Source organism: Battus philenor, unplaced genomic scaffold, assembly GCF_028537555.1.
Source record: "Battus philenor isolate CCGP_79_NKW_IND1 unplaced genomic scaffold, ilBatPhil1.0.hap1 SCAF_2, whole genome shotgun sequence".
Lineage (NCBI taxonomy): Eukaryota > Metazoa > Arthropoda > Insecta > Lepidoptera > Papilionidae > Battus > Battus philenor.
In genome coordinates, this window is record NW_027181682.1 from 9,143,518 (window position 1) to 9,168,310 (window position 24,793).

At 32.3% G+C, this 24,793-nt stretch overlaps 3 protein-coding genes across 3 annotated transcripts; all 3 read right to left on the reverse strand.

The window, feature by feature from the left end:
* On the reverse strand, positions 1–3,360 carry tctn (tectonic). The gene is made up of 5 exons (XM_068764720.1): positions 2,863–3,360; positions 2,524–2,754; positions 1,945–2,071; positions 1,104–1,282; positions 1–1,037 (listed from the first exon to the last, which is right to left on the reverse strand). The coding sequence occupies exons 1-5, from the start codon at positions 3,358–3,360 to the stop codon at positions 9–11; spliced, it is 2,064 nt and encodes a 687-aa protein (XP_068620821.1). The 3' UTR covers positions 1–8.
* Positions 3,361–3,364: 4 nt separating this feature from the next.
* B9d2 (B9 domain-containing protein 2) lies at positions 3,365–4,618 on the reverse strand. The gene is made up of 4 exons (XM_068764668.1): positions 4,528–4,618; positions 4,322–4,447; positions 3,646–3,871; positions 3,365–3,458 (listed from the first exon to the last, which is right to left on the reverse strand). The coding sequence occupies exons 1-4, from the start codon at positions 4,616–4,618 to the stop codon at positions 3,365–3,367; spliced, it is 537 nt and encodes a 178-aa protein (XP_068620769.1).
* A 1,164-nt stretch (positions 4,619–5,782) lies between these two features.
* tefu (Serine/threonine-protein kinase tefu) lies at positions 5,783–24,041 on the reverse strand. Its single transcript, XM_068765024.1, has 35 exons — positions 23,756–24,041; positions 23,174–23,270; positions 22,863–23,027; positions 22,402–22,631; positions 22,184–22,282; positions 21,853–22,086; positions 21,644–21,780; positions 21,325–21,558; positions 19,971–21,058; positions 19,464–19,885; positions 18,682–19,137; positions 18,280–18,600; positions 17,668–18,206; positions 17,409–17,580; positions 16,790–17,033; positions 16,072–16,289; positions 15,726–15,994; positions 15,343–15,550; positions 14,943–15,234; positions 14,078–14,548; positions 13,802–14,003; positions 12,859–13,024; positions 12,680–12,786; positions 12,498–12,605; positions 11,863–12,092; positions 10,928–11,158; positions 10,288–10,449; positions 9,906–10,012; positions 9,702–9,818; positions 9,120–9,221; positions 7,715–7,902; positions 7,284–7,390; positions 7,076–7,190; positions 6,817–6,953; positions 5,783–6,064 (listed from the first exon to the last, which is right to left on the reverse strand). Exons 1-35 carry the CDS (start codon positions 23,954–23,956, stop codon positions 5,868–5,870), a joined length of 8,373 nt encoding a protein of 2,790 aa, XP_068621125.1. The 5' UTR covers positions 23,957–24,041; the 3' UTR covers positions 5,783–5,867.
* Positions 24,042–24,793: the final 752 nt, after the last annotated feature.

A 24,793-nucleotide genomic window follows, 5' to 3' on the forward strand; every position in this document is an offset into this window, starting at 1 on the left:
TAGTTCTTTTATTTAATAAACAATGCTATAATGCACAAGTGACTAATTAAAACGACATTTTGTTTCTGGGTACGACATTCGTTTGATGGAAACGGGAAAAAGAAGTTTTTGGGTAAACTGAGGTGTAGATACGGAGGCCTGGCGACCTCTTGTTGCTTTAACTTATTAAGGTTGATGAAGTTAATGTCGATTGTGATCACAGCCGTGGGTTTTTCTGTTTCCAAGGTCACGTTACTTTGAAATCCTTCCACTTTGGCACTTAGTAACTTATTTTCTTTTACGTTTATGTTATTGCTTAGGTCTGCATATGTAAAAATGAAAGCCACTCGAGTTTCTAAGTTATGGCAAAGTAACTTGGAACTTTTAAATTCGCCATACACAAACTTGTTCTGCAATTCTATGGGCAACCAGTCGGCATCGTTTAGATTAATAGGATTGCCGTAAGGAGAAACATATGCTTTTCTATCAACACATAACTTCTCTTTAATTTGTCTCTGTATTCCAAAGCAGGCGTCTGTGGCATTTGATGTTGAAGTAATAGCCAAAATAATTTTGCATTTAGTTCTTTTGTTAATACCAAATTGTATATCTTTTTTTGTGAATGTAGACAATACACAAAACCCCGCTTGGTTTTCCGCATAAGATAAATAGCCGTTATCGTTAGTGCTATTGTAAAACTGATCCGAATGATTGGACTTTAAAAATGACACGATAACCGGCAAGCCCGTTATATAGCCCGGGTTACCACTTAGTTTTATAATTCTCTCTGAAGGAGTATTACTTATATAGAATTTTACATCAATTTCTTGTGTTGCATACAGGTTGGGTATTATTGATATGTTTTGAATATAGAATTTAACAGTAGCCTTAATGATCGTAGCATTATGAACATGAAAGATGTATACTAGTTTCCTGGCAACATTACACCAAGCGCCTGTGCAGGTTGGCTGGTGTAAGCTGCTCTCATTGTAAGTAAAACAACTGTGTCGATAACAATAATCAATTGTCCAATTGGTGCAATGGAATGATGAACAATTCTGCAAACAAAAACTTTATTACATTTCTTAATGTATTATGAGAAAAAATATTAAAAAAGACCGTACCACAACAGCGTTGTTCATGTTTTTACCAACGCTAATGACTGTAGATTCGTTAATAGTTTTAAGAATATGAAACATTTCCAAGTCCTTCATCCTCACATGACAACGAAGCTTTTCGTTCCTTAAGAAAATCATTGGACGTCTGGTACTACAATAACCATTTGCTACGGAGACGGGTAAATCTGCAAGCGTTTGCCAACATTTATACGATATTGAAAAAAACTTTGTTACAGAAAACTATTCGGTATAACTTTCAGTAGTGACAGAGAAACGTTAAAAAAATGTCATTAACACTAAAATTAATGACGCAACTGAAAATAAAGACAATGAAGTGCAATTTCCGCGGTCGAATCAGTATTTTCTCAATAACATTCTCGTCGCTTATTTTGTATGTACTTATGAATATTGTACGATATGATAATCATTTAGTACCGTTCACTTTTACGTACTTTATAACTTCCAATTAAAGAGAATAATAGAGTTATGTCTGGTAGAACGAGGATATATAAAACTAATGAATATGCACGAAGTTTTATAATGTATTAGCATTTTGAGTGAATCGATATAATATACTCACAACAAGAATGAGCAACGCGTGGCCTGTGGGCCGCTCGCGACCCTTTAAACGTGTTTTTGCGGGCCGCCTAGCATTTCAAAATATTGAATTTATTTTATCGACTCCCTCTTGTTATAACAAAGTAGTAGAATATACTGAACCAAAACTATCTATTTGTGACGAGTTACACGCAGGCCACTTGTTCGAACATGCTATACGAACGCGACGCGATTGATTAACAGCCTACACACTTAGCCAATAATATTTTGTTAGTAAAATTGCACATACCTATGTAATAAATAGATTGATTTTTAAGTAACAAAACTCTTTCCGTTTCACCTTTATAAGTTACTAAATTTACTGATTTATAATTATCATGCCATAAGTAAGCGTTTTTTATTAGTCCATCAAAATTCTGAAAACAAAAAAAATATTATTAATTCGATCTTGTAAAAATTGTTATTATATTATATTTATAATATGTACTCGTATTATACCGTAATATGTATTACACCTTCTTTATTATAAATATATATACTATATACATATGTATGTTTGTTTTGTATTGATATTCGCCTTCTAAATACACTTCTACAAACAAACTTTTACCCACCTCTATTACCCTAAACAAGAGGAGATCCCTTCCCAATTTAAAACTCAATTAAAAAGTGATTAGTAGAAGTCATATTTTCAATCGCAACAGCGAATAAGGAACTAAAAGCTATGCCGGGGGACAATGATACATTGTATTTTATTTTTACTTGATTACAAAAGAAATTACGTCCCTCTAGTAAACCTTCTTCAATAGCTTTAGTAAAGAATCAAATTTCTTGTAAGTTATTTAAGAGCAGATTAATTAAAACAAACCTTCTGCTTTAATACTTGGTTTTGATCAGGTAAGTTAGTTTTGGCAATACAAAAGAGATTTGTAAAGCCACCATTGATTTCAGTCACTTCCCTTTGATCACATTTTAATGGTTGAACCCAATGATTGTTGTACTGATGTTGCACAAAGTTCATGCATTTTTCACCAAATAAATCTTTATCTACCGGCGAACATTCGTCATCACAACAGCAGTTTATATCGCATTGGTTATACTAGAAAAAAAGATATGAAATTGTAACTTTTTTGCAAGTCCTTAAAAACAACATTTTTATTCTTTATTTATTATATGGAGTTACTTGATATTAAAGAGACAATTTTACCAATAAATTACAGTAACACAAATCATTATTTCTTCCTTTCTTTGGAATGGCGGTGGGTCTGACGGTTGTGGAACTTTTTCTTTCAAACCAACTTATCTCAGTAACATTGTCTAGTTCAGGTTCGGTTGTAAAAGTTTCAGTTGTCGTTTCACCATCGGCTATGGAAATGTTATCATCATATAGTACGTCAAACACTGAAAATGGCATGTCTGTTGTTGGAGCAATTAACATATTTTGCAGAGAAGTATTTATATATTTTGTTTCTGATAAATCTTTCGCTTCTTCGAAAACCTGGTCCTTGTTCAATCGATAATATAAAGCATAAGCATTGTCCGTGTTATCTTTTAAATTTTGCAAAGGAGTTTTTTGACTTCTAATTGTTCGATTGAGTAATTTTAGTTTCTCGTCAACATCTAATTTCTCCTGTATAAAATCCATTAGACAGAATTGAATTACTATTGACAGCAGGGTAAATACGAAATATGTAAGCAGCTTCATATTTTTAATTATATTCTACTCCAAATTGGTGAAAATTTCTTAATATAACGTTTATATTTAAATCTACGTTTTCTTTTGATTGAGTATTTAACTTATATCTGGAAAGAAAACATAAATTTTAATAATGTAAAACCAGTTAGAGTTGCATCTACTTAATTAAAACTGCATTGCATTTTTTTTTAATAGCTACAACTATGTTCATGGTTATAAAAATGGGAAATAAGCCATCTCTGAGTACCTAAAACTGAAAAGCAATTTACGTTAAACAACTGATTAAAAACATACCTATCTACACCGAAACCAACGACATCGTTATGTATGATTTGATGTGAACCCCCTAGAAAGTATTGGCGAATTCTGTCCGTAACAGTTGAAGCAGCAGGCACCCAGGACGGCACTTTTATAACATGATTTCCTGGAGACGTCGGTAAACCAAAAGATCCATATCCAACGACCCACGAACGCCCAATTGAATCGAGACAGCTTACTTGAAAATTTATTTTTGGCCACCCTTAAAAGTAAATGCATGTTACGTAGTAATAAAACCTTAAATATCAAATTTTCTACATTTACACAAAGAAAATAATAAATTTTTTATGGTAAGTTTTTGGGTTTTACAGTAAATTAGAATTCGAATTAGATGGGTAAAATCAAAACCTTTCTCTCATATTTTTAAGACGTTAAAATTTTATACAACTTTTTTGATTCATCAATAATGTAAAAGTTAAAAAAAGGGTAAAGGTAAATGATACATATATTAATTAAGTTAAATTGTGCGCACAGGGCTAAGAAATCAATAAATTATTAGATATACTGCAAAAGTTAATGTCCTTAGGTGTCTTTAAAGTTACAGTTATAATTCTGTTCAGTTTCTTTTAGTGTGCCGTGTATTTATTTCAAAATAATTTTATGTCATTGTTAAGATTTGATAATATAAAATTGGTAACAAATATGTTGTTACCTGAAATTCCTTTGGTTACGTAGTGAACGTCCAAGGGATGTGACCAAAATATATAATTATTGTAATTCGGCTTCCCCGATATGGTTTGTCCTTCTGAACATCCAGAAACTAGATTCCAATTCGGGCCTTTTACATGTTGTAAATATAATAATTAGTTACATAGTACATCATATTTTTATTCGTTTTAATGTTATTGCAATACGTACCAGATTGAAATGAATATCTACAAAATAATGAAGTTGAATATTCAGAATTCGTAACGCCACGTATTTCTCCAAGTATATGAAATTCTGCCATATGTTATGTTTGTACTAACATGTTATTTAATCGAAACGTTTGTTTAAAGTTAAGTTTCCATGGCAACCAATAACACTTTTTACTATGAAAGGGCCAAGTAATACAAACGTAAGATTTCTCTATCGCGGTGATTTGACAATTGCCACAAAAAATTATAACGTAAATCGAAATCAAAATTAATTCGTAATTATATTTTTGAATATTAATCTACAATTATTTAATATCATAGACTATATTATCTGGGCAGAGCTCTTTTGTAAAAGGAAATGGAAAAAAATAATGTAAAGGAGTAAGAATGTCAAAACACTAAAGATGCGTTTACACATGGTTGTACTTTTTTGACAAAGATCAAAAATTCGGTTTGTCAAAAATTAGTTTTTATTTCCTTACACTCATTTGAGGCCAATGACATCCATATTTCGATAAACAGTTAAATGTAATTCAATCCAAAAACACCAACTCGTAGAGAAACAACCAGTATAATGCCGGTATCCTACTGGAGTTTTCCGAACGTTAGCGTTTATGTTTACATTTCATCAGCAAGTGTTAACGTCGTGAGCAAGTACTGTTATACCGGTCGCGAATGTCTAGACGGCAGACGTGAGATCATATTTTAGTAATAGGTACAAATTAAGCGTTCAATTTAAATGTTTTATATTCTGTTACTACAAAGTTATAAAAAGTCATTCTTTTGTTCACAATGAAACTTCGATTATTCGTCAAACATGAAATTACGATTCGATTTAATTAAAAACCCTTACAGTGAGAAATTTTGAGAAAAATTATCTCTATTTTTATTTATACCTTCTTTTTTAGTTAATTTTCATCAAAGTACAAGAGTAGAATTGTCGGATTCTATTTCGTCTCTTAGCGAATACAACCTTAAAGACTCTTTCCAGCACGTAATAAGCAGATATTAAAACATTTTTAAGTTTACGGACCTTTCCGCTCCGTGAACTCATCTCCGATAAAGGAATAAAAGCCCGCAGGTTAGCAGCAACTACATCTACAGAGAATAAGTAAAACATTTTGCCTCCGTGTATATGCTAATTAGCTACTTATAACTAAGAAGATTAGTATGCACTATCTGTTATAACTCTGTTCAGCGAATTCAGTATTTTCAAAATAAAACAACATCAAACTATTTTAATTAAAATCTTAAATTATTTATATCAATTATACACATTTCAATTAATCATAAAAAGTATAATTAACACATTTTTTACCACGTGGTTATACTATATATTAGTTACAAATAGGGCTGCCAGCCAGGAAATAGTCTAGAGAGGTTGGCTGGATCGGTGGCGGTTTGTAACAGACGCGCCACGTGTCCGGGCACGGCCACGGCTCCGGGCGCGCTGCCTTCCGCGCCGCTCAGCTTGCTTCCTACCGCTAACAGCGCGCGCTCTGCGAGCCCCGACCTCGCAGAGGAGCCTTCTTGTACAGCTGGAATACCAAATATCACGTTACCTGTGCATGGGATAGACCTCCCCAAAAGATCGACATGATGGCCAGAATTGCTCTGCCCACATCTCAAGGTCCACCCGGTGGGAGCCTTATCCACGCTGTCAACATATCGCTCAAAAATAATTAAACTACATCATTATGTTCTTTAATTATTTTTGAGCGATATATTGTATAAATTGAGTTTAATTCCATTGAATTAAACTCAATTTACACAATCAGACTTTGCGCAGGCTTCCGATATTGCTTGTGGTTAAGGCGATTGACTCACTTAAGCTAACTTATTTAACAATCAACTTAAGTAATGAAGATGTGGCTAATGATTAATTTCTCGCGTTGTTCTCCCCGGCAGCCAACTTAGATCAGCTTGACCGAACTGATTACTAGACATTCAATCCTTATCAGTAAAAGGTTATTTTACGTAGCAAATATCAAGATACAAGTTTTCTTTAACACCATTAATTAGTAAGAAGGCTAATCACTATTAAGTAATTTGTTCAATGCGTCGTTGTCAATATTATTTATTTTCATTTTTTTTTAAATGTAAATTGTTGATAAAACAGAGGAGGCGGTTAAATCTGCTTGAAAAAAATTAAATTTTTGCTTTTAAAATGCCTCCTGGTAATTTTACATCCCAGTGTTTAAAAATTTTAAAACATTAAGATCCGTTGGATTTATCATTATTTTATTTTGTGCAAGACACAATTTAATGCACAAATTAAAAACAAACTCACAATTCTGATGAGAGTTTCTTTCCTTAAACGTTCCCTTCACTGTCCACGAGTACAAAGGATCACACAGCAGCACTTCTAAAATGGTCAGTAACGTCTCTTGGTTGTCCCGCAATAATTGCAACGTCTTTTCACAGCATCTGCAATATAATATTCGGGATCGAATAAAGGTATTAATAGTGAAATCTCTATAGCGACAGTAATTTTTTTAAGCTCATCAATAATTTTATTAACAGTAACTGTATTTATAAAAATAAAATACCTTCTAAAAATTCCTTCAATGCCGCAACAACCAAACCCTGCGATAATGTCCTGAGTTAATCGGAAGGGGACAGTTTCGGGTGTCGGCAAAGCTTTTCCTTGATCAAACGCGATCCCTGAAATTTAAGCACATTAATAAATTAACAGATCTTGATACATGCCAAAATATGTTCAATGAAAATAAACGACTTATAAATTGAAAGAATTACCAAAATCAATGTGGACAACTTCTGCAGTTCTTTTATCAATCAAAATATTCTGAACATGCCGGTCGCCTAAGCCCAAAATATATCCAACCATAGACGATGTAGCAACACTGAAATTTAAGAGAATATTTTTACAAATAAGACGTTAAAACAAAAAAAAAATGTATTCCTTAAATTGTAACAATTAAAATTGTTTTATCATTTAATTCCGTATTAATGTTATTTGCGGTAAATGTTTCTTACTTCATGTCTTGTGAAACTGTTATTGCCAACGAGCAAAGAACTTAAAGAAGAAGCTCTCGTCTTCTTAGATATATAGTGGAATTTCTGTTAAGAATTTAATTTGTAATGAAAAAACAGTTTCAAAAATTAATACTCCGCACACGACACGAATTTTAAACGTTAATATTCTTGTAAGAATTAAAGAAATTAACCTCCTCGTGTACGCCAGCCTCCTTTCGTACCAGGTGATAGGATCGTGATAATGTTCGGTAAAGAAATTATGAAAAACCGGTTTGAAGTTCGCGAGAATTTCCATAAAAACTCTTTGCTTTTCTTGATTGGTCTTTCTATTGTCATGGCATGCTTTGAGCTTCGTTCGTGCAGCAGAAGGTGTTATGTCCTGAAAAAACATTATTAATAAAAAAATTTAAACTTGCGGTATTCGAGGCGATCTTTAAGCAAGGCCTATGCTTTGCGGTGGGCGTCTATTGGCTGAAGGTGACGAATTGTCGTTTTACCCTAACAATTCTAATAATAAATGCCAGAAATATTAAAATTAACCAGATATTATTGATTAACATTATTACTGTAGTTAAGATAAAGTTAGATTCGCGTAACCAGCATGTCCTTGGATCAAACATCAAGATATATATGTCATCCACCAAGGCGCCCTACTAACCACGGTCGTGAATGTGGTAGGCACGATATTATACTTAATTTAATGGTATTAAAAATACTTATTTACAAGATCAAAAAAAATCTCATTAAATCAATAATTTTAGATAGAGATTATTTACTAAATAAAATAATTATTATCAAGACATAAACAGGAACAAAAAAACAAGGAAGGAAGGAACGTTAATTAAAAATGTATGTGTATATTACTTGACACAAGTCGGTTATAATGAATATTGAAGGCTGCAGAAACAAGTGTCAAGAGTCAAAAAGAGAGAATATCAGAGCTAATTAAACTCCTCCCAAACTTGGATGACAGAGGAGTTTCTGCTAACCTTTTCTCCCTTAACCAAGCCTTGGCGGCGGTATCGGAATGATCCAGCCAATTCTGCTCGCAACTTTATAATAACGAGCGGAGAGCTCTAGCTCTACTCTAAGACGTTGGAGGCTAAAGTCGGTGAACTTAAGGTAGTATGCGAAAGTGTGCACGTAGTTTCGATAGTTCTTTATGAAGAACCGAGGTTTTAGTCGGCAGGACTCCGGCGTAACACTTTTATTTGCCCCCATAATAAAAAAGGTATCATATGTAAAATATCACCAGACAAAATAGGGTCGGTTATAACAATTACTGCTACTGCTAGCGCACAATTTATTATCGTAAACTTGACCACGCTAGGATAAAAACGTACAAATGTACTGTAACCATTTTTTGATTACTATCTAAAAATAATTGAAGTTATCATTCATGACCTATACATTATACTTTACCTTATTACTTAGTTTTTTTTTCAATATTACGCCAAGTTAAACCTTGGTAAAAGCGGCACATTAAATTAAGTTAATAACAATGTTATCAATCATTTAAGCAATATTGTTTATAAATTATAATAAATTAATTTTTTTAGTCTATTATACATAATCTATAACCACGTTACTACCTACCTGAGGTCGGTAGCTTGTATGCGCTTCCAGCAAGTAGACGCCTAGCGGCATCGTACCTTCGCACCATCCCAAAACACCAGAACGCCGTGACATAGGGACCACCTTAAAGTTTTTGTTATTAATTATTCTACTTGCAATTTAACTAAGTAAAAGACTAGATAAGTGACATGATTAGAGTTAAAAATAACAATTCTCGAACTCTACTGAATTTAAAAAGAAAACATTGTTCGAGAAATCAAACAATGTTTACTGTAACGTACGTCACAGAAGGCTACGTTTTGAACAGTGTGTGCTCGACAAAAGAACATTTGGAAGACATACTCTTTAAAAAATCAAATCCGCTTTCTTATTCTAACGTTCATTGATTTTATGAAAACTATACTTCATAAATAATATTTTTTATTTAAGTTTGAAAACATATATCTTCCACGAGACACCCTGTATAATATGGAAATTAAAAATGTATAGTTTGGAGCTTACAGGTTCATAACACCGTCGCCATGCTTTAACATTAACAAATAATCGTTTCCCCAGACATAAGTATAAGATAATATAAGATAATATAAATTTTATGCGCTTTACCTTGTACGTGCGAATAATAAGTTTATTTTTATTCGTAATAGGATTATTTTCTAATAACGTGTTGACGATATTGAAAACTTGTTGCATCACTGCGTCTTGTCTAAGATCATCTTCGCCCTTAAAATGAGAAAAAATCGTTATTTTAATAATGATAACCGCAACCAGGCATCATGTCATAAATAAACGTATATCTATGTGTTGTACCTTAATCAACAAAATTTTCTTTTGTCCTTTTGAATTACGACAAGTTATCTTCTTTGGATAATTTATTCCACCTACCAGTTCGAAACTTTTTTCGAAAGCAGTTATATCTGTAAATATACAATACATTTTAACACTAATCACATTAATCGATTTGAAATAAAGGTAGAACAAAAAAAGCCTCTTATTTTAATAGGCTGAACCTATAAAACGATGTCGAAACTTTCATGTAGATTTGATTAAGCGTGAGGAAACTTAACAGCAATTGTTCGGAAATAAAATCATCCAACATTTTTTTTCATGTGAAAGTATTCGTTATTCGTTGTTTGCGTATAATAATGATAACCATACAAAAGGCGTAATAATTTTATATTAAAAAACTCACGCGCCAAAGTCGAGTAGTCCCCATTTTTAGCAATCGGAAAGTCCACAGTGGGAATAGGTAGAGCATCTAAATCACGAAGTTTCGATAGTGGTTCGGCCGACGGTACCGGCTGTGGCTTCATAATGTTTACTTTCGGCGTAAAATAAGCGAAGCTGATAAAAGCTGTCGACAAATTGTATTAAAAATTATAATCAGAGCGATATCATACAGAGACAATCCCCGCGGCTACATTTCTAATACATTTTTAAAACTAGACAAAAAATGTGAACATTTGATTTAACTGTGGAAATTACTGAGTTTCAACTTTATCGTTTTAAAGTTTTATTTCGTCCCTTTGCACTTCTGAACAAACTACGTTGTAATCAATATGTACGCAAATTTTAACAAGTAACGCCCGCTGAGTTTTTTTTTAAATAATATCTGCCTGCTTTAATAGGCCAGGTCGAGCTAATATTTTAGTACTTCATTATTGAAAGCAAATAAATTTTAGTGAGCCCAGACAGTGTCGAAATCTTTTAACTGCATACGTTTTCATTTTAATCTAAAGAGTTGTAGCTTCACTGTTGCAGTTTATGTAACATATGAAACTCTGCCTTAATTTTGATTTAATATAATAGACAAAAATCAATTTCTACTTCACCGTCACACATTAATTCCATTTGACTAATAATCCGAGTCAAGGTCCGCCGCTGCGACAACTGTCGCACCAGCGCGTCCGCGGCGGCGACGCGCGGCTCCGGCTGACTCGGTACCCGACCAGAGCTAGAACTCTTTCCCTTGCTGGCGTTGAGTATACAATTGTCTTTGTCGGAGTTCTTCAGATTAAACAGTATAGGCAACGTGTGGAGTGGATGTTCTGTAGCGCATATTTCTGAAATAATAAAACGAACTCTTAGTAAACTTAAAGTACACGAAGAACATTTTCAAAGCCTGAAGCAAACACTAAATATTTATGTAGCAACCATACTTGAACCTACGTTTTGTTTGTCTAATTGCTAGCTTCATGTCACACTTAAAGCAAAGAAAGAATAATCGCTTTGTTGACAGACGACGGACTTTGAGTAACGGCTAAAATTCAACAGAAGTTTGACTCATGCGGCGCGCGACTGTGAGAACTCTTCATATTATTTCCGCAGGCGTATATAAATAGATAGCCATGCAACTTTGAAAAGCATTCTGTATGTCACAAATGAACCTTAGTCAGTAGTATGACAACATTGATACGATTTCTATAACCAAGGAATCTTACATTGATCAGAAACATATCTACGTGTTTTTATGAAGGTATACACATAAAATTTACTAAAATCTGTAAACATTAAATAAAATGATACAAATAACAAAAAAAAAAACTAAACATTAAATATAAATGATATAAAAATATAAAATAAAATGATACACAAAAACATAAAATAAAACTAAACATAAAATAACACATAAACATTAAATAAAACGGTAATCCCCGCCTCGCCGCGAGCATACCTTAGGCTCGGTGCAGCTGTTACGATTGCATTAAAAGCAAAAAAATATGGAGAAATATTAAGTATATAATAAGTTCAATTTACATAACCTCACCTAGAATTTCCATGAGATAATTCGAAAAACCACTGTTTACAGTTGTAAGCCGCGGCGCTAGTTGGGGTAGCACCATAATGTACTTCCAAGAAGGTATGGCCCGTAAGAGTTCCCGAAGGTTTGTTTTCGTATCTTCAAACTCAAAGTCGGGATTATCAAACCAAAGAGATATCACTCTAAATATGGACAGATTGTTGTCTTCACAATATTTTAAAGACAACAAATAATATCTAAAACAAATGTTTATAAGTAATAATTATATTAGGTTAATAATGTTGAAACAGTCGATTCGTAATATTGGCAACATTGAAATATTTTAAATTTTAATCTTAACTATATATAAATGAATATATACATGACTTAATATTTGCTCTTTATGTTTTAGTTTAATTTGTATAACACCTTTTTCATATGCAATAATATTTAAGTCTCCCTTAGACACATCCCTACGAATAATTCGTGTTTTCTGGTCGATTCAGCCCTTAGGCGCCCACTGCATGGCACAATCTCCCCAAAAGATGCACGCCACTGTTGGCAGGCTAGTACGCAATCACAGTGCAACTTTCACGCAATATAAAAATAACAAAATTCTAAAGTTGTTAATGCTAACTATGAAAATATATCTTCATAAGTACCTCATCGCTAAATTTAGGAAACTCTGTTTTTCTACTCGAGTGTTGATAACCTCTGCTTCATCTAGTTGCATAAATCGATTGTTGGTCAGTAAAGCTTTTCTTTCATCCCTGAAAATTTTAAAACGATAGCTAGATTTTTTTTCGATCTAACACAAATTTTAGGAATGTTTCCAAAAACATACTTTGTTAGAGATTGTTGGGACACTTTAAGCGATGCCGCTGTATCCTTCATGTTCTCTATGCATTTCACCTTATTTTCAAAAACAGAAGAATTCATATAAGACACAATCTGAAAAAAAAAGAGTAATAATATTTATGTGATTTATCAAATTAGTAATTAATGAATTAGAAGAAAAATAACCTGTTTATATTCAGAGTCGGCAAATTTTGCAATATCATGATATACTTTAAATCTGGTCTCTGCGTGATCTGTTTCCTTTAGCATATCAAGACTCTTCTCTAAATATTTGTTTATGATATCTCTGGCGTTTTCGCGCTTACATTCGGCCATCCATAAGCCGTATTGTCTAAAAATATCAGAATTGATATTGAATTGACGGACTTTATATAACGTACACCTACATAACATGTACGTAAATATACATATGTGTACGACATTCTGCACAACCGCTGATACAAAGAGAAATTTTTGATTTACGGTAACATATCCGCGTTATTTTCTCACAACTGAAGGCACCTTAATTTCCTATAAATCGTGATTTGCCTGCATTCTGCTAAAATAACATTTAATTAATATTGATATATATATATTGTAGCTACCGCACTAGAAACGCAAGTGTTAACCCTTTGTTAAGTGTTGCAGGGGCGTCGGCCCTCGCCAGGCAGCTGCCGAAATCTCTTATACTACATGGTCGTCGTCGTTTCACCAGACGTAGACTCCCAAAGATTAGGACGATATATCGTAATTGTAACGTTGTCAAACACATTGGCGTTCTCAATGTAGTATTAAGGTGCGCAGAAAAGGACGCTGCTGCACATCTTGTGGAAACTTGCTTGTCAGCAGTAGCAATCTTACATAAATAATGTACAAAGTGGAATTTATATATGATTGTATCACCGAAATTGAACACCCGACCTACGAAGTTAATCCTATACCGCTGGGCTACCACCACTGTACGAATAGCCATGTAATTTTACCAATATGAGCGATCCGCAGAAACATTCTGTACGGAATAGCCATACAGTCTACTATACATAATAGTGTTTCATTTCATTTAAGATAGAGAACATCTCTACTCCTATATTGGCAACTCTTTATCACAAATAACACGTTTAAGTTATACCTCAAGGCAATCGCCCCCAGCTGCGTGTCGGGCAAGTCATCGCAGATGACACCATGCAACAACGCCAGTGCAATGTCCCTGTGCCCTTTGGCCCATGTGATTTGGCTCTCTACTAATGCAACCTTATCATTCATTTTTAGCTTTTTTGTAGATTCTAAAAGACGTTGGGCCGTTTGTACCCTATCGTTATTAATCGCGAGATCTGTAAAGAAAAAAAATATTTTTAATATTGTTCAATACAAAAGAAAAGAAAAATCTGTATTAATTTACGCTTACCGACGAAGTGCAACTGCAAATCGATTATGTTTGAGGACAAATTTTCATATTGCTTAGCTGCGTGTTCTAGTATTAAACTACGCTGTGAAAATAGTGTCTCCAAGTGGCGAAACTCCTTGAATGGTAGTTGTTTCTCTATCTCCCACCGAGCAAGCAGTTCCGAAAAACAAACTTTTCCACACCTAACGGAACAGTAGTCTTGTATATCGCGCAGCAGATGCAAATTTCCAATCACTTTGTAAACGTTTTGGCAGTTTTCCATATTGAGAAAAACGCAGAGCTTTGTGATAGCCAGTTTCGCTCCAGTCAGTATACGCGTAAGTCTTTCTTCTAGGCCCTGTTTTGGATCCGCGTTCAAGCATTCTTTCAAACAAGCGTATCTGTACGATTTTATAACAACATCGAGATTCCACTGTGATTTCTTTGTTTTTTCTTCTAATTCTTTAGTGTCCACTATTTCGCTCCAATCACCTACAAAAATGCGTCATCATTATTATCGTCAATTTTATCTGTGAGACGTCTCCTGCTGGACATAGGTCTTCCTCATAAATGTCCAACAGGAACAGTTGGAAGTGGATTGCATCCAGGGTTTTCCTACGAATTTAAAAAGGTCGTCTACCCTGTCCACCTTGTGGGTGTACATCCTAACATACACTACGCTTGCCAGCCTGCGGTCTGCGGTCCTTACTCCAGGATATTAAAGCTCCAGCAGCGAGCGATGTAACCTGCCCTATGCAACTTACTATTTACCAATTCGTTAGATTGGTTAGTTTACTTTAGTTTTATTATACATAAATATCATTACATATTTAAATTACATATTTTTACTAATAATTTAATAGAAATAATTAAAAAAAATACGCACCCAGGAACGACAGGCAGTCATATTTAACATCGTTCAGCTGTTCATTTTCAGGGTATGAGTTAATGTACTGCAAAGCTAGATGGTGCATTCCAGATTTGTGCAAAGACATCACTACGCCGTGCTGAAGACGATTATACATTTTACTGCCATTAGAAAGAGCAATATCATGGAGCAAGAGTGCATCCGTATATTGGCTCATGTTTAACAAATAGTTCCGTTTCTCGTCTTCGCTGGTCAAATGCGCGGTTCCGCAACCGTCTATGGCATCCAGTTCACCTATCGAAATGTAACACTGCAACAGAACATAAACGATAAATATCGTTATTGCTCTACATACAGACGCCGCTCGATAATTATAGTAAGTAAGGTTTAAATAACAAAGACAAAAAATAAGTCATACGTTTCGAAGAATCCTTTGAACGTTTTCACCACCGTGTAGATTAGCGGTAGCTTCGGGAGTCGACGGGGGCACGCCGCCATTTTCCGCCATCGCCCACAGCTCCCCGTAATAAATAGCAACTATGTTTTTATCGGCAAGGGTAGCCGCCCATGCCAATTTTTCGTATTCCAACTTCAAGAACTTTAACGTATCCGCTTCGCGAAATTTTCTAATGTGTAGAAAAAACAACTTGATTTTATATTTTAAGATGGGTATCATTAACTATAATACTAATAATTATATACAAATTTTAACAAATGTGGAGCTCTATTCTATGGAAAGGTTAATGAAGGACAATTTTTTATGCGACAATGATCGTGAATTGTGAAAGTATGGACACTTACCGCGTTTTAAAATTTATTCTCTGTAAACGTATTACATCGACCACCTCAAGTAACCAATGTACAATCATCTTTTGATTATCATCTAAAATATTTGATATCTTCGAAACAGTGCCATCGATTCCGTCCACAGCGTAGTCTTTGTAAGTTTTATTCCAAAAATAACTAAGCACCTCATTTAATCTTTGACCTATGATATGAACTTGGTCTTCTGCTGAATGCTCAAGTAATAATCCCACTAACGAAGGTAAAATTTTATGACACAAATTGGGCTGAAATATTAATAATAATGTTAATTAGGTAATACTTCGTTACATGGTTACCTATAAGTGTACCTACAAATAAATACCTTATAATTACTTATCTCACGCAGGGAAGACAGGTAATTTGATTGCGAATCTAACGTTTCCAAAAGGTCTACAGTTATTCTAGTGACCCATTGGAAGTGATCTTCGTTGCTTGCTGGTACCCACCGATTTGATGCTCTTTGAATCGAGTATTTAGCAAAAGATTCACACGCCGGCGACGTTAGAGATTTTAATATTTGATTATCAACAGCGTCTGCATCTAAAAATGATGTACAGTATACAGTTTGTGAAAATTTATTAATAATAGCTGGATTTTAGACGAGCCGCGAACTGCAACATTTTATATTGTCTCATTGAAAACTAAAATAAATTAGCGACGATTAGTGCATAAACTACATATTGTAATCAAAAGTGTCCGGATATATTTTTCTTCTATTCAAAAATTGCTATCGTACGACTAATTTTCAGATGTCGTTTCCAATACTCGGCTATTTATTAAACTAGAATTTAAGACGAATTAAAGTCGCTCGATGCAAGTCGCCTTTCGTCCGGTCCTAATGGAAATCTATAGGGAAAACTCATTTCCATTAGTGGTCGTCCTGCGGCTGGAATGATGATGATGAAAGTATAGCCGGCATAGATTGTAAAAGTATCATTTTAAATTTGGAAATGGCAGTGTACAGTATATTCAAGGATTTTTTACTTACGTTACCGGGCTCAATCTTAATATCTTCTAATCCTATTAATTTTAAAGCTTACCTATATTGATTGAAACTCCATCTTTAAATGTCATAACATGATATAATGCGTTTGTCATTTTAAGACTTATAACCGGATTTTCGTCAAATAACATTTCCAAAAGCGATTTAACAACAGCAAATGTAAAATATTCTGGAGGCCTCAGATTAATTAGTTTTGTGGTGTCGTTGGGTGGCACGGTCACTAATGTTTTTAAATCGTATGTACCGATTTCTGCCAAACAATCGCTAGCAGCAACAAGCATCTAAAAGTGCATTTCAATCAAATTTAATTACTTTAAATTATTAATGTAATTACGTTAATGTTATATGTTAATTAAAAATTAAATAAAACACAATTTTCCAACAAAACCAAAGTTACATGCGCGTCTAGGGCCTCTTGCAATCTGTGTTAAAAATTGGATATTTAGCGCGCAATGTGGACGACGGCTCGGGCCTGGAGTGGTAATCACAGCCCTGCAAGTGTAGCGCAGGAAAGTCCACCCACCAGATGGACAGACGACCGACCATATTGGAAACCTATGGGTGAGGTCTAGCAGTGGACGTCGTACGACTGAAGTGATCGTATAAGGTCTAAGTCTAAAAATATTTTAATATTTTTAAATTCTGTAGAATTTTACCGTATCGTCAAGTGAATTCCTTGAAATATTACACAAAGCCACAATTATTTTATGTATTACACTGTTATCACAATCTTCAGAAAATCCTTTGCTGTCCAAATCATCCAAAGTTGACTTTAAAAATATTTTATGAGTAGTCAAAAAAGTTTTCAGATTTTTAAGTGTAGCAACACTAGAAGGAGAATCCAATAAGATTATAATGCAATTAAAATATGTATGAAATCATTACGAACATATTCGCAAACGTACGTGTATTTACCTGGCGTTTAATAAATTACTTTGAAATGCCTGTAATTTATCTAAAAATATAACTTTTGTTGAACACGTTTCTTTTTTAACTCCAGAGACAACATTACACAAAGCTTCCAAGTCCTTATCGACTTGTATAAACTTTTCCATTACAAATTCAAGAACTATTTTACATTCGACGTAGGTATTCTTTTTTAACATCAAAACAGACACAATATTCGAAAGCGTGTTCTTATGTAAAACTTTATACAAAAAAAAACGTTTTAGAATTAAAAGGAGCGCTTTACACAAAACGCCTATTAATTCTGGACTTTCAGAAGTTTTCATAAAATTGGCGATGCCGAGGCACGCGAAATTACATATTACTGCATCCGAAGGAAATCCTAGAGGGATATTGTTAATAACAATTATAAAGGAATGCAACGATATGACTTGGTAATCAAACTGTTTTTCTGTCAGAACGCTATCCCACAGTGTGAATATAACTTTAAACAAAGCGAGAGGTTGATTTTCACAAAAATATTCCATAATATTTCCATCGATAAGCTCCTGAAACAGATATATCATACGTATTAATAAAATAAACAAAGTACACGAAAACCATTAACTTCGAACAACTTACTCCGAAATATTTCAGAATAGCACAAAAAACTTCCTCGGAATAACTATATGTTTCGATGGCTTGCGAAACGTCCACTGCGAACATTTCTTTAGTACCCAGGTAATCCTTTAAATGAAGAGCAGTGAACAACACCAGTTGATCCATGTTTTCAACGAACAATTTGGTCCAATTTTCATTTTTTAATATTTGTCGCATTTGTTGAAACATTCTGGTCGCCGCACTAATATTTTCTTTGCAGCCGAGATCATTTTTAATACCCAAGTTATATTTTTCATTGACGATGTACGGCAAGCTCAGAATGATAATATTACTAAAGCTTTTCTAATGAAATGAGAAAACAATAAGATTTTATGACATAAAATTTTACAAAGAGGATATACATTTTGTATTTTATTATATTACCTCTAAAATTAATTCCTCGGGCATATCTTGTTTAAATTTTTGTAACATTTCACTTGCATGCACTATACCTTGTTGACGCCATAAAATGTCCGCAGAAACTAACCAACTCATGTATTTTGTGGAAATTAAATGAATGCTTTCGCACTCGAATAAGTTCAAAGGCAGATCTCTCAGAGACTTGTTTATCTTTTGGGACCAACATTGTAATAAAAGTAAAATATTTTTTTCTAGATAGTTATCGACTCCTTTACAAGTCGTTTTAGATATAATTGTATTTAAAACTTTTTTCACAAGATGCTCGTCTAATGATCTTTCCTGTTGTAGAAGTAAAATTTCTAATACTATTTGGTGTATCTTTGAAGGTTTACTGAGCGCCATAATGAAACACGTATGAAGTAACGCAGCAGTTCGATTTCTTAACTCGTCCTTCAGAAATGCTTCGTTATTATCAGAGACCTAAAAGTGAAGTTTTTATTTTAATAGTGTAATAGAAAGTGACAACACACCTAAAAATAAATATTACGCGCAATTTTTAATGACTCTGTTCAAAGAACACGGAACACTATAATAATATTTTACATTTGTTGTATTTTATTTCTAAAAGCGCAAAAGCAAGCAATGTTTTGTATAGTACCGCAAACAGAGAATAAGAATAGGAGAATTAGAACAGAATCATAGAATACAATACAGTCGTTACCAGAAAAAAACTATTTTTCTATAATTATATTATAATCTGTTAAATATAACGATCAGTTCGAAAGTCTAAAGTAAGAATAACGTACCACTGTAGTAAATATATTTTTTAATTTTTTTAAGTATGAATCAAAATTTTCTTGAGAGAAAAACTCCGGAATTTCTTTAATCAGATCACTACAATACAGACGCAAACTTTGTAGATTTCCTTTGACTTTTTCGTATAAAATATCTCTGAACATTGGGTCAATGGGGTAGTTTTCATTACAACTTATGGCAATAATTTTTGCTACACATTTGTACACTAAGGCAGCAACTTCCGGAGGGTAGTACAAGCTTTCACATCTGTGCAAGTAGCTTTTTACCATAATCACACAATTTCGACGCAAGCTATCGCTGTGTTGCCACAATTTATCAATTATTTTTAACAATATTTCAAGGATCCCTAGAGTCGCTTTGGGATTTCGAAATACATCTTTGCACATGGATTGCATAAGTACAAAGGTTGATTCTGAAATGTGATAATTAATGTTAGTAGAGTACGCAATTGTTTTTCTTTGCAGTGAATAAATGTTAATTACATTTTTTATTTTTACCTAAAGGAGCATTTTCAATGTCAGATTGATTTAGTAATCGTATACATTTTAAAGCAGATTCTATATCCTGTTGAGATGACATATTGTACAGTTCTGAATTTAATATTAATTCAAGAAGTTCTTGCCTATAATTACTGTGTTTTTTACAGTACGCCGCTAATAAAAATATGCAATTATGTTTCAAGGAATTCATACTCATTTCGATGTCACAATCTTCTTCATCTATAGGAACATTGCTGCATAAAATATTATTTAGGCAATGAAAAAAATTATCATCAATGCACAAGCGAACTTCCTTGTTCAATTGTGCAACATAATCTTCAAGATAAATTAATTGAAAAACTTCAATTACTCTTAACTTTTCATAAACTTGTGCATCACTTTTCAACCTATGAATTGCAGCTGTGCATGTTATTTTAAAAATTCTTTTAAATTTCACCAACAACTGCATAGAACTGTTATTTTGTGAGTAATACTTTAATATGATGTTTAAATAAACTAAAACTATTCTTAACATTTTTATACATTCCAATAGCACAAATTCTTCTTTCTGAAAATTTGCATAGTATTCATCTAGCCGGTCTTCCAAGAACTGCAGCAAGGAGTTGTTCACTTGATCAATGATTTCTAAACCATGTAAAGTACATTTATTGTAAATAGTTTTATGCTCTGCAATCTCAAGTTCGAAGGTGCTGTACAAGATGCTTTTCTCAATATTTTTGTATATAATTGTATATAAATCAAAGTTTTCTAAATGTTCAGAGTATTTGTATGTACTAATATTCTCATTAGTTAACAACTTTAAAAATAATGTATTAACGTTATCCACATCGGCATTTGTGACGCCACTATTAATAAACCAGGTTAAACATTTTATTCTACCAAAATTGTAACAACATTTAGAATAAAAGTGTTCAAATAATATGTTCAATGTTTTGAGACTACTGTTATTAACTGGCATTCCTTTTTCAAAATACAAAACCAACAAGGGTTTAACACAGTAGTAATCCAATATTTTTAATGACAAAATTGTCTGTATTACACTATGAATTGCCACCTGAGCAGCCAATACACCACTGGTTGAATGTCTAAAAAAAAATTTATACCAATCATATATTTGTTTACAGAGTTAATTGAATATCACTGCACTTATTACACTTGAAATGTTTATTTATTTTATTGAATAATGTTATTAAAATATGTAAGTTGGATAATGTTATGGATGTATGAACTTAAAAATTTAACAAAATTGTACATGCACATATGTAAAAACCACATAATACAGAATTTAGTGTTACATTTGTTATTTTATGAAAACATATATTCTATATGTTGAAATTGCAGCATTACTTACCTTAAGCAAGAATTCCACAAAGAAGTTATTAATCTTTTGCAATCCATTGTTCTTACTTCATTTTTGGTTTTTAAGTTTTGTAAAACTAAACATGCTAAACTCTGAAAGTGACACCAAATTTCATTACTTTTATTGATGTTCACTAATTCTTCTATTATTTGAACTAGAAGTTTATAATCAGCTGCAGAAATGGAATATCCAAAATGCTCAACATATTCTTTTAAAATGCTAATCCTGAAAAATGTTTTGTTTTTTTACTACATTGACACACTACAAATGAAAATTTAAATAATATTTATATTACAATAACAATATGTACCATGGTATAAAATTTGTCTGGAATTCTTGTAATAAATCACTAAACTTTTTGCTCTCGTTTAATGTTGTTCTGGGTTTCTTGATACAATTTCCATCATAAAAATTATTTTCAGCCTCTTGTATAGATTTTTTAAAACTCTGAAATAAATTTTCTGTCAATACAGCAAAAGATGTCACTTGTAATAATTAATATTATTAAATGGACCTTACCAAGAAATAAATAAAGGCAGCAATCTGGTCAAAACTTATACAAGTATTCACTATGTTATTGTTCTTATTACATTTTTGTATATAACTTATTTCAAGACATATAAGATCCATAATGCTTTGAATACATCTATTCCAAGCATCCCAATCATATGCCAATGCAGATTTCTCATTTTGAATTTGTCCTAATGGGTGATGAATCTTTATTGACATGTGCAGTAATTTATGCAGTTGCAGCTACAAAAAAAAAATATTATCAAACAATAAGATATACAGTAACTGTAGACTTCACTACAGGTCCACATTAGTAACATAAGATTCACATTAGCATTACCTTCTTTTTGTGGTCCAAATTTTGATCATAAAATTCAAAAATAAGTGGTAAATTCTTTTCAATAAATTCACATATGTGCAATCGTGTTTCTAAATAAAGCTAAAAAGATAAATTAAGCTAACATAAATATCTGGCACATTAATAATAATATTATAAAACAACACAGCAATGACTCATAAAAGCTTACTCTAAAGAATAGACCAAAAACATGTTCTCACCATATCCATTATTAACATCATAATGTCAATGACCACTTCTATTATTTTTTTGGTTCTATTAATTTTTTGGAAATATTCACTGATTTTTGCCAGAGAACTTTGAAGCAAAGGTGCAAACTGACAATATGCCCCTGCATTTTTTATTATAAGCCAGAGAATCTTTAACTTCACAAAATCATCCAGTTTAGATATATTTGAATTACATGCAGTGATAGTTACATCCAATAGATCTGAAATGACATTGGCATAATTCTGTCATACCAGGACAGATATTTTTTTAAAAATATGTATTTATCATTATACTACAAAGTCAAGGTTGCAGAAAATTGGTAAATATGGATAGTGCAAGGCCAATCATTGTGGCAATCTTTGATTGATACCTATACAATACAGTGGGTGTCTATTGGGTGACATGATGAAGTTGATGAATTAAATCAATTAAAATATATGTCAATACTAACCCTCCCATGTACTAGGTGTTACAAGGCAAGAATAATTTTCAATAGTCAGTACATGTTTGTACAACAAAGTTAAATAAGCATCTCCAAATGCTTTAGTAAGTCTATTATTTTGTAATACAAATAAACATGCTTCCATAATCTTCTCACATTTTATGTAGGCTCTACCTAAAATAAACAAAAATATATAACAGAGAAGATAGAAGTATTAATCAATCAATCAATAATACATAGAATTTATAAGCTTCAGTGAAATCTTACTAAACTTAGATTGCATAAGTAATAAAACATATTGAAATTAAAGTAAAATTTACCCTTATTAGAACCAGCAACCGAAAGAAGAAGGACACTTGAACAAAGTGGGTATGTCACACTATGAAACGTTTTGGATGTTTCATATTTTTCTGCTTCCTACAAGTCAAACTTTATTACAAAGGTTATACATTAGTCAAAAATATAAGGGACTTAATAAAAGTGATAATATCCAATTTATATTTAATATCATGTAATGATATTTTTCATAGTACCATCTTAATAATCAATCATCATTGCAACATAAGAATCTTAACTTTAGAATTTCTGACTTACTAACTTTAAAATGCACAGATTTTCCAACAATTATTTAGGTATTAATTACTAAAAACATCAACTAAAGTTATTATGCACTATAATTATTTTTGATGAACATAAGATACTGCACATGTATAACTCAAAATAAGCTCAAGTTCCATAATGTTCGACAGTTTTCATAAAAATATAATTTGTGCAAAAACCGAAACCTTATTGTTGCAAAACAAAAAAATTTATGTAGTCTTTCTATAACAGCTAATAGTGAGCTGTTATTGAATATAGAGTACTGAAAGCAAAAATAAAATTAAAATTAAGACAAAATTTACCTTTAACAAATAATCAGTTACATTTTGAAACAAATCATTCCAAGAAAATCCAACTTTTCTTCGAGTATTATCAGAAAGCAAATCAGGTACAGCATTTCTCGTCAGATAATCTTTTAATAATTCGGCGTTTTTTTTCCTCTCCAACGCTTTATTAGTGGTCAAATTTCCAGAAATCTCTCTAACGGTTACTTCTAGAGACATTTTAATAAGTTTCAAATAATAGGTATGTTTTCGTTTTCATTAAAAATTATAGAATAATGTTGTATATCAATATTAGTGTTTACTAAATCAAAATTTAAACCTTAAAAATTAAAAATTGCTACTTTGTGTTTAAAAGTTATAACCAATGACAATCAGTCCAAGTTGTATTTTTTCTTCAATATATTTGACAACCGAGTTATTACCAGATAGTATAGTAATTCGTTGTTTTTTTTCCTTTTCATTATATACATGATTTTATATACATGATATTTGCTATACTTGATAATGTAAATTTCAATTCCAAAAGTTATTATCAAGAATTATTATTAAAATCAGCATAGATTTATTGCTAAAAGCGTCAAACCGTAGCATTTACTTCTTAATAGTTAACTATAATTAATATTTAACAATCGATTACCATTCACAAATGCGTGAATTCTTCAATAATTTTTGATAGTTTTTGAAGTAATGGATTTCAATCAACTACATATCCTTAAATGCTTATGCATATAACAATATATATATATATATATATATATATATATATATATATATATAACAATACAAACATCAGTTATTTTCTTGCTATGAAAAGACAAGTTGTAAATGCTATTAAGCTTTGGCTACAGTTGACGACAGATAAGATGGTTTTTTCGAGGAGGCCTCTAGTAATAAGCGAACTGTGCATCAATTTACATCTCACCAACCATGTCTTTTGTATACGAGACTTATCACTAATAATACCGAATAAAGGTTTCTTATTTGAAGTTAATAGCTTTATCTTTTCTAAAATTTGTGCATAAATCAATTAATCCATAATTAATAATAAAGTAAAAT